The 9,940-nt window shown below is 57.4% G+C and overlaps 1 protein-coding gene across 1 annotated transcript; it reads left to right on the top strand.

The window, feature by feature from the left end:
* Positions 1-3,428: 3,428 nt before the first annotated feature.
* R3HDML (R3H domain containing like) lies at positions 3,429-7,141 on the top strand. The gene is made up of 5 exons (XM_041478822.1): positions 3,429-3,689; positions 4,936-5,054; positions 5,578-5,710; positions 6,792-6,907; positions 7,009-7,141. The coding sequence occupies exons 1-5, from the start codon at positions 3,429-3,431 to the stop codon at positions 7,139-7,141; spliced, it is 762 nt and encodes a 253-aa protein (XP_041334756.1).
* The last annotated feature ends 2,799 nt before the right edge of the window (positions 7,142-9,940 follow it).

Below are 9,940 nucleotides of genomic sequence, written 5' to 3'. Positions count from 1 at the left end.
CCAGCGAGGTCCTCGCTGCAGATACCGTGTGCTTTGGCAGCTGGGCCAGTCTGGGCTGCAGGATATTACGCCTGGCAGGGACACAAACCCCTTCCAGTTCCTGGAATTTGGATTGTCTCGTGGAGTGCTGATTAAGCAGTGCTTTCAATCTGCACCCAAGACAAAACCCTCGCCTTGCCTCTGCGCAGAGGCTCAGCTGCTGCGTGGCACAGGGAGCTGCGGTGGCTTCAATCTCCCCGAGCCCCCAGGGAGACAAAAACTCAAAAGAAAAATCCCAAATTAAAAGTTTTGCAGTTCACAGTGTTGGATGAGCATTTGCTGCTCAGGGCTGTGTCTTCTGTGAAATAATAGATCATTAAAAACCACTCTCTCCACAACACAGCCCCAGCGTCCTTACCTCAGTGTGCACTTGGCAGCAGCTGCACCTCCCGCTCTGCCCAGTTAAGATCACTGCTGCCTGTCCCCATCTGCCTTTTTAATCTGCTGGGAATGAAACTGCCTTTACCAGCCTCGCTAATGAGAGATTTGATATTTGGGTTTGAGTGGAGGGAGGCAGCACCAGTGCCTTTCCTCCGTGTGCAGCATGAAGCTGTCCTGCCGCTGGTCCCTGGAGCTGACACGCCTGTCTCCATAGATGAATGTGAAACAGGGGTGCCTGCAGGGCTGGCAGACTAAGGGATGACACTTTGCCCAGCACCTGCAGAGAAGTGGCTGGTGTTTTGGGGTGATCTGCTGCTGGAAGGTGAGGCTGAGCTGGTAAGACTCCTGCAACAGGCAGCCTGGAAAGTCAGAGGGCTATGGGAGCCACCCTGACACCCTGGCATTCCCAGTGCCATCCACAGCATAGCCCCCACAGGATACCCATCCCTGCGGTTTCATGGGGTGCTGCTGCTCTCTGCACTGAGGGATCCCCTCCTGCAGTGCTGCAGGGGGGCCAGAGATGCCTCAGCTGCATTTTCCCTGTCTCCTCACTGGCACAACCACCATCCCACCTGCTGGGTGGGGAGTGGATGGAAATACCCCTCTGGCACATGTCTCAGCAGCTCCCCAGGGCCCACAGCATCTTGAATTGCTTTATGAGAGAGATGATGCCAGGAAAAATGCACAAAGGGGTCTCTTTTGTTGGAGGCTCCCAGCAGGGTGAGGCTGTATTAATACAGCACATCAGCTCAGCACCTGGGCCTTATTCCTGCTCCATGCTCAGGTCTGTGCCTCCCTGAGCTCCTGGTCAGATTCTGCTGCAGGTCTCTGGGGCAGCTGGGCGCAGCCAGCCAGGCTCTGGGACATGCTGTCAGTCCCTGCACAGGCAGGACTTATGGGTCTGGGATCCTCAGTTTTTGTCAGCCAGAGCTGTGGGCATGAGAAGCAGTGACCTGCTGCTGCTGTGGGACTGCCTTCTCCTCCCTGCACTCCATCTCTGTGCCCCTTGCCAGCTCAGGAGTGGGTTTTTGGTCTTACTGCTCCTCTTCATGCAACTGAAGAGCCAGATCCTGGCTCCAAAGCTGCCTGTGGTGACCCCAAAGCTGGTGAGGCACAGGGGGACCAGCACCTTGCTTACCAGGGGCACTGTAGCATGGGGGGATGGCAGCAGCGAGCCCTGCTGCAGGTCACACATGGCCACCTGCACTGGCTCTGAGCACGGTGGGAGGAAGATGTGACAGGCATTGCAAGCAGCCCCTCCAGCTGGCCAGGTGTCTCTGTGACCTGCAATAACTCAGTTGTCCCCTGGCATCATGACTGTGTGGGATGTTGTAGGGAAACGCACTTGATGCTGCAGGATATGGCTTTCAGATGCTACAGCCGTTTCCCCTCCCTGGGGACAGACACATGGACACAGTGGAGGGAGCACAGCCCACTGCTTTCCCCTGAGATAACCCTAGCTGGGCACTGCCAGCTCGGGTCAGTGGTGGGGCCACGGGCAGAGTCCCTGTGGGCTGTGACAAGTCCCAGTCCTTGGGTTACACACAGGCGGCAACGCCCAGCCCAGCAAGTGGCTTCATCTATAACGGGAGAGCTGCTGACCCAGGGACGTGTGTGGCCACCAGCTCCCCTCCCAGCCACCCCCATAAGGGACATCTCTACCACCTTGCACCCAGGTGGGGTGACCCTGGGGCTCCTGGCGAGTCCCAGCCCTGCTGCTTCCTCAGCGGGGCAAAACCCCCTCTGCATCCCTCACCGACCTGGATCCGCTTCTCTGCCCACTGATTCCAGCAAGATCCCCGCTGGGGAACGAACAGGAAAGAGATGACTTTGGGAATCTCTCCCTGGAGGTAGCCTGAACAAACCCCCAGCCAGCAGCGAGGAGCAGCCCCTCCACCCACCGAGGCATCGAGCCGTGCTGCGCCCGCTCCCCCCGGCCCCGTGCGGGGCTCCGTGTGCCTGCGTGAGCCTGTGTGCGCGGAGGCATTCACCAGCCTATAAATCCCCTGGCAGGGCTCTTCCCAAACTTCAGGACGTTCCCCGCGGGAAGAGTTAAGATGCAGCTTGTGCGTCAGCGGCCGCAGCGGGCTGCCCGCCGGGGCTGAGCCGAGCCTCCCGCATCTGCCCCAGCAGGTTGTTCCTGCAGGTTCTTCCCGCAGGTCAATCCCGCAGGTTGTTCCCGCAGGCTGTTCCCGCAGGTCAATCCCGCAGGTTGTTCCCGCAGGTTGTTCCCGCAGGTCAATCCCGCCGCCGCCGCCGGGCTCCGCCGCTCGCAGCGCAGCGCTCACGGTACGTGCTCCCGGGAACATCCATCCTCCCGCTGCTCCGGGAAGGGCTGGCTAGGCGGTGCATCCCTTGCTAGGAGGTGCATCGGCTGACGGATGAGGGGATATTCCAGCGTTTTTCCTTTAAAAAAAAAAAAAATACTCGGCTCTTGCAGTAGCAATTTTCCTAACGAGTCGTTAGGATTTCTCGACAATGCTTTTAAGTCTTGCCGTGAGTTTCTTTATCTGTGTGAGGTTTCTGTTTGTGCTGGGGATTTATTCAACAAACCAAACTCCTGGGAAGTTATAGGGCAGACGGCTGCAGTGACTCTCAGCATACTCCTATCTCCTGCGCCACAGGTATGTGCCATAAGTGAAAAAACGGGGAGACTTTCTACTGTTTTTATCTTTTTTTAAAACAAACAAGAAAATTAATTCCCCAGGCATATCCCTGACAGTCCTGGGGAATTTGCTCTGATAAATAAGGTTATTAAAGAGATTAATTTTAAATACTACTGTTTTTAATAGGGAAAAACTACTGTTATTAATAGGGAAAAGAAAATTTGTTTCCACCTTATTTTGGGACATGGTGCTTGCATGGTGTTCGCAATCCTGAGTGGTACCTGTGTTGTTTTCTCTCCTAGATCGGCACACCAGCAGCAGGGACCAGCAATCCCCCTTGTCCTTGCTTAACTCCATTGCAGGAGCAGAAATCTGCCGGCTGATCCCACCGGGCGGGCTGGCATGGCTGTGCTCCACCTGCACCTGTACCTCACGGCCTTGGGCTGCTGGGTGACACAGCTGTCCAGCTCCTTCCTGCTGCCCAACGCCACCGAGCTGCTGTCCCCGCCCGCGGGCGCGGCCGCGGGGCTGCTGTGGGGCGAGGGGGTCCCGCGGGGCCGGCGGAAGCGATTCCTCTCCCCCCACGACATGAGCGTGATTCTGGACTACCACAACCAAGTGCGGGCACAGGTGTCCCCCCCCGCTGCCAATATGGAATACATGGTGAGTTGGGCTGTGGCAGGGTAGTTTTGGGTCCACAGCTCTGGTGGGATCAAGGGGCTCACTTCTGATGTGGGAGACCCAGCCTAGGAGGGATGTTAGGTTCCTAGCTGAACATGTGCCCTGGGGGATTTTTTGGGTCCCAGGGGCGAAGCAGACCCATGCAGCCTCTGTGCAGGAGGGATGTAGTCCCAGTACAGAGATGTTTTCCCATGAGGGCAGATTTAGGATCTGTAGGCCTGTGTCTGGGACATCTGGGAGGTGGCTACAAGCATGAAAAGCTCAGGTCCCAACCCAAAGCCCAGGCAGGAGCCTCTCCCTGACTGTATCCATGAGGGATGATCCCATCACAGTCTCCAGGGTCCCTTTTGAGTGTTCCAAGTGGTGCCAGTTCCCAGAAGCAGAAACTGTGCAGGAGTGAGTCAAGGAGGGCATGTGCAGCCTTGACAGGTTGGGCATCTCCAGATGAGGGTCACCCTGGGCAGAGCTTTCCCCACGTTCTGTCCACCCTGCCTGGAAATCCTAACCCAGCCCTAAAGGTCCCCCAAGAGGAGCTATTTCCAGCCTACACAGGGCAGGACCCTCAGGGCAGAAGGTGCCACATGCTGCTCTGTTCCCAGGAAGGGGACCAGCTCTGAAGGAGTAGCTGGGTGGCCCCTGGATGTGGTTTGGAGAAGCACAGAGCAGCCCAGCTTGCTGGGTACCAGAGCAGGTCAGACATGCCCAGGAGCATCCTGCACTGCTTCTTGCTTGGCCTAAATTCCTGCCTTCCAAAGTAACTCACACAGGCATCTCCCCAAAGGCATTCAGGATGGGTGAGGCAGGTTTAAATAATGCATGAAGGAACCAGCTGTGCTCACCGGTCAGGCTGTGGCCAGGGCTGCACTGAGGGCTGGGACAACTGTGAGCTGCAGCAGCAGCACAAGGCTGCAGGGTTTCACCCCTGTGCTCAGCTCCACCTTGTGCAGGAGCTCATTCCTGGAGGGAATCACACACACAGGGTTTGCAGTGCTGCAGGGCATCCCTGCTCTGCTACACTGTGTGTCCAGAGCTGTGGCAGCAGCTGGGGAGGTTCATGGCTCCTGGACACGCTGCTGTGCTTCCTTTTCCTGGGCATTTTCTACCCTAATGCATGAGTCCTATTTTTTGGACACTCAGAAAGCCCTCATAGCACAAGGGAGCAGGTTTCTCCTCTTCCCTTCTCTGGGAAGCCAAAACTCCTGCCTGCCCTTTTCCTTTCCCTGGCCAGGTGTGGGATGAGCGGCTGGCCAGGGCAGCGGAGGCGTGGGCTGCGCGCTGCCTGTGGGACCACGGCCCCCCCGAGCTGATGAAGTATGTGGGACAGAACCTCTCCATCCAGTCGGGCAGGTGAGTGCCCTGCAGACACAGTGAGCTCCTGAGAAACCCCCACACCCCACGATGCTGCAGGAGCAGCAGCAGCACCCCCTCAGCCAAGGAGCAGAGGGGCTCTGAGCTGGCGTTGCACGCAGTGAGATAGAGCTGAGAGGCACATCAGGAACCCCGGGGTGGAGGAGCAAGGCCCAGCTCCTGCAGACGGGTAAATACAGGAAAGCAGCATGCCTGCTGCTCATTTGGGAAGTATGCCACTATTCCCCTCTCTGCCAGGCACCCAGACCAGGGGGATATGGGTCCTGGATTTCCTCCATGTGGCTGAGTGCTCAGGTGTCTCTGGTCTTCCAGCCTTGAGCACAAGTGGGCTCGGCACAAGAATGTCATTACCCCCTTTTTCCCAGGAATGCTTGTTCCCAGTGGGCTCTGGCCCCAAACCATTTCTCTCCTCCACTTCCTCAGTGTGGAGCTTTCCCTTCCTTTCCTTTGCCCATGACCTCTGATGTGGAGGAGATCCACCTTACCTGTAGCACCGTTGCAGGTACCGCTCTGTCATGGACATGGTGAAATCCTGGCACCAGGAGAAGCAGCACTACTCCTTCCCCCACCCCCGTGAGTGCAACCCCCGCTGCCCCTCCAAATGCAGCGGCTCCGTCTGCAGCCACTACACACAGGTGAGCACTGCAGCCCCCGGGATCCAGATGCAAAGGGGGGCCTTGTGCAGCTCACAGCTCTTCTGCCAGCAGCAGCTGGGATCCAGGGCCAAACCCTGGCAGCTGCCCATTTCAGATCAGGCAGCGATCCTGGCAGCTGGCAGTGTCTGCTGGAGGGATGCCAGTGATGCCTTCCCAGCTGGGCTTTTCCAGCGTTTGGGGTGTTGCAGGAAGGTCCCAGAGGTTCACAACCCACTGGAGGAGCAGCTGGAACCTTCTGACCAGTTGACAAGGAGGTTTCCATTTTTTCAAAAGCTTTTTTCCCTCTCATTTGGCCTTTCTCTCCTCACTGCACCTCTGACAACTTAAAGGTGGTGAAAAGAAAAGAAAAAGAAAAAAGCTGCTTTGTACTTTTGCCAAGCATGAATCCTCCTCTCTGTGATGGAGCAGCTTCACAGCACCCAGCTGTTTCTGGCTCCCTGGGAATGCAGCCCCTTCATTCCCTGGCACATCCCCACACAGTCTGGCCAGCACAAAGTGGAAAACTCCTCTGTTCATCTGCCTGGCAGCAGAACTGTGCCAACCCCTAATTACCTCTTCTTCATGGCTCCAACCTTTACCTGAGCATCTGCATCCCCAAGTGGCTCATCCATGAGGATACTCAGGGATGCTCTCAGTTGCAAAAGGGCAATATACACTTTTTATGGAAGAGATTTAACCTGAAAAGGCTTTAGGAGGAGCTTTAGTCTTTGCTTGACCTCCTTGCAGGCAGGGTAAGCTGCTGGCCATGATTCAGTGTGAGGTTTAGGAGCTAATTTGGGTAAATTGGAGCAGTGACCCAGACTGCTGCTCATGGATGTGAGCTTGGCAAGGCAATCCTGTGCAGGGCAGTGCTGTTTGCAGGTAGAAGAGGGAGAGCAAAAAGTCACCCTCTGGTAACAAAGCACTGCCTGTGATGGGCCAGCATCCAGCCAAAGAGATTGGGGCAGCTGGGATGCAATTCCCTGGGGGGACAGAGCCCTGTACTGGCATTCTGGGGCTATCAGCTGTGGGATGTCTGGGTGGATGGACACAACAGTGTCTTTTCTCTGTCCTGGCACAGATGGTGTGGGCAACCTCGAGCCGCCTGGGCTGTGCCCTGGGCACGTGTGCCAACGTGCGAGTGTGGGGCAGCACGTGGCGCCACGCCATCCTCCTCGTCTGCAACTATGCCATCAAGTGAGTGACTGGGGAGAGCCCCCCGTGCCATCCTCCCTCCCCACAGCAGTGTCAGCAGTGGGCTGATGATGCTCAGAGGTGATGCCTTCCTCTCTTTTTAGGGGTAACTGGCTGGGAGAAGCGCCCTACAAGGTGGGGCGGCCGTGCTCAGCCTGCCCTCCCACCTACGGCGGGGGCTGCTCCAACAACATGTGCTTCAGCGGGGTCAAATCCAACCAAGTCAGCTGGTTCTAGGGCTGCAGCCCCAGGAGGAGCCCTGGGCATGGAGATGGGGTGAACAAGAATTATTTATAACACTGAACCCCTGGCAGCCTGGCTGTCCAACCTGCTTCATCCTTATGCCACGTAGGAAAATGCTTTTCTAACACACATCTCCAGCAGTGTTGTCTGGCTGCTTCCCACTTCGGGGGAATTACATTCAGGTCCCTATTTTCTGAAATGGGGATGGTTTAGGGGTGCATGGAGGGAGTGGGGCTGGCTGGCATGGTCCCTGCTCTGCAGACTCAGGGGGTTTTCCCCACTGCCTCCCGCGGTGCTAAGGCAGAGGCTGGTGTAAGTGAATGCCAAATTGTTCCCTTCGTGGGGAGCAGCTGGATAAGTGGGGAGCCCCCAGCATGCTCCTGCTTTACAGCAGCCCTTCTGACTGTGGGCCCCCAGCTCTGAGCCTCCCAATAAAGCAGCCTGGAGACCCCCATGCTTGTGTTGGTTCTCCCTCACTTCTTTCCTGAATCCTCAGGGTAACACCGAGCCAGTGCCTTTGCTCTGGTTTGGGGTGTAAGCAGCAAAGCAGGGGCAGATGCCCTCAGTGGGGCCACGGGCTATGGGCACAGGAGATGCCTGGGCGCTTTGCTCCATCGTGTGGGAGAAGCCAGCACTGCTGGGACACGGGTTGGTGATGACGCTGAAGGGCCACACACTCACTGTCCCGCCCATGCTGTCCCACAGCACCCCACGACTCTACCTCACCCCCAGTGCCACTGAGCACCCCATTATCCACATCGCCTCTCTCTTTAGAACCTCTCAGCACTCAGCAAACTCAGGGATTCCTGAATTACAAGTCCTTGAATTTGAGCATCCAGCTGTGGGTTCCTGTTCTGCAGCCCTCTGCATCCAGCAGCACTCTCCCCACTGCATGCCCCTTGGGATGTGCTTTTCCATTCCAGAGGAGCAGATATCCTTAATTTGGCCCCCTCAGGGCTGCAGGGTTTCAATAGCTGAGGTGTTGGGGGGGATCCTGAGAGTGGCAAGGACCCCTCTGTGCCTCCTCCAGCATGGCCTCTTCCTGAGATGTACAGGAGATATGGAAGGCTCTGTGCTGATGGATAATCATTTTTTCAGCTTCAGTTCTGGATTCCCCACATACTTGGTGTCCTCCCAGCAACACTTTTTGCACATGGCCCTGCTGGCCACAGCACAGCTCCTGGAAGCCCAGGCTGCTCCTGACATGGAGCCCCCAGTGGCACAGGGGCTGCCACAGCCTCATGGGGAGCCCATCTGCACATCTGCTACCATGAGGTCCTGGATGCAGCAGTCCTAGAGGGAGCACAGATAACCATAAGTGGCTGTGGCACTTTGTGATTTGGGAACAGAGAGAGACAGGGAGAAGCTGCAAGCACCCTGTGCCCAGTCCTGTGCTCAGGGTATCACCCTGCATCCACCACAGCATCCCCAGGCAACCTCTCTGGTTTGGCACCAGGCAGACAAGCCCCAACTCATGGCCTGGGCGTTTTGCCCCTTGTGCCTCAGCCAGGCTGTGCTGTGCCCTTGCCAGCCCCTACACCTGTCCCACAGCCCCTGGCCCCCCATGCTGTGTTTGCCCTTTGCAGTACACAGGCTCAGACCTGGTTTTCCTGTCTTGGGCGGGCGATGGCACAAAACCCAGCAGCATCTGGGGCACTGCAGAGCTGGATCCGGCTGCCCCACTCCCCGTGGCCAGGGGTGAACCCCAGCCCGGCGGCTGCCCCGGCCTTGACACCATCTGGAAGCGGGAGCCCCAAAAGAGTCCAGTAAAAGCCGTGTTTGAGTTTCTAGCTTGGCAGCAGTTACTATAGCTACAGCAACGGCACCTTGCAGATTGGTTTCCATAAGAGCTTGGTTACTATTTAACATCTCCACCCACATTAGCCCTGATTAAGCGAATCAATAAGATAACAGGAGAGGCAGGTTTCCTCGCCCTGCCTCTCCGCGCTCCCTCCTGCCTTCACCTAGTTCCTTACTGAGAGACATTTTTATTTATTTATTTAGATTTCTTTTTTATTCCTCTACTTCCTCTGGTTTTCGCCCCAAGTCCCCATAGCAGTAGCCGGCGAGACATGGTCAATGTAGGCACCCAGCTAAGCGCTAAGATGGAGGCTCCATATGGTGAGTACAGCGTTCCCACCGCCCGCGCTGCCGGCCTGGCGTCGCTCGCGGGAAGCGGGGCTGGCAGCGGCCAGCAGCCCCCAGCCCCACGGCCCAGCCCCGCCGCGCTCCCCCCGCCTCAGGCAAGGCTGGAGGTGGAGGCAGGAGAAGGGTTCTGGTTGATTTTGATGTGATGTAAATCCTATATGTGTGTTTTCTCTCTTTCACTCTGCTTGACCCAAAGAGGAAGGCACGTGCCTGAGGGAGCAGAGCGGCCCCACGTGCTGGCAGAGGGGCTGCTGCTGCTGCCGGGCTCGCAGCAGAAGTGGCAGCAGTTTAGAGGAGGTGAAGTGCTGCGCCAGGACACACTGCCAGCCCCAATGCACAGGCTACAGGTGGCTCGTGGCGTGCCCGGGCTGTGTGAGTGGGCACAGCGGGCACCTGCCAGCGCCGTGCTCCCGCCGAGGGCCGGCGTTACGGCTGGGCAGGTTTCCCAGCAGGGAGTGTAGTGCCTGGACAAGCAGCAGCCTCCAGCCTCTGCAGGGAACAGCATCAGGTGGCACAATGCTGCCTGGTCACCTGGCCATGGCAAGATGCCTGCCAGGCCTGTGTCCATGCTCTGGTGTGGCATAGTGGGCACCAACCCCCTGTTGTGCTCCTTGGCTGTGACAGATGCCAGCTGCCAACAAATGC

The sequence above is a fragment of the Pyrgilauda ruficollis genome, unplaced genomic scaffold, assembly GCF_017590135.1.
Source record: "Pyrgilauda ruficollis isolate IOZ18807 unplaced genomic scaffold, ASM1759013v1 scaffold46, whole genome shotgun sequence".
NCBI classification, from domain to species: Eukaryota; Metazoa; Chordata; class Aves; order Passeriformes; family Passeridae; genus Pyrgilauda; species Pyrgilauda ruficollis.
This window is presented reverse-complemented; position numbering and strand designations above follow the sequence as displayed.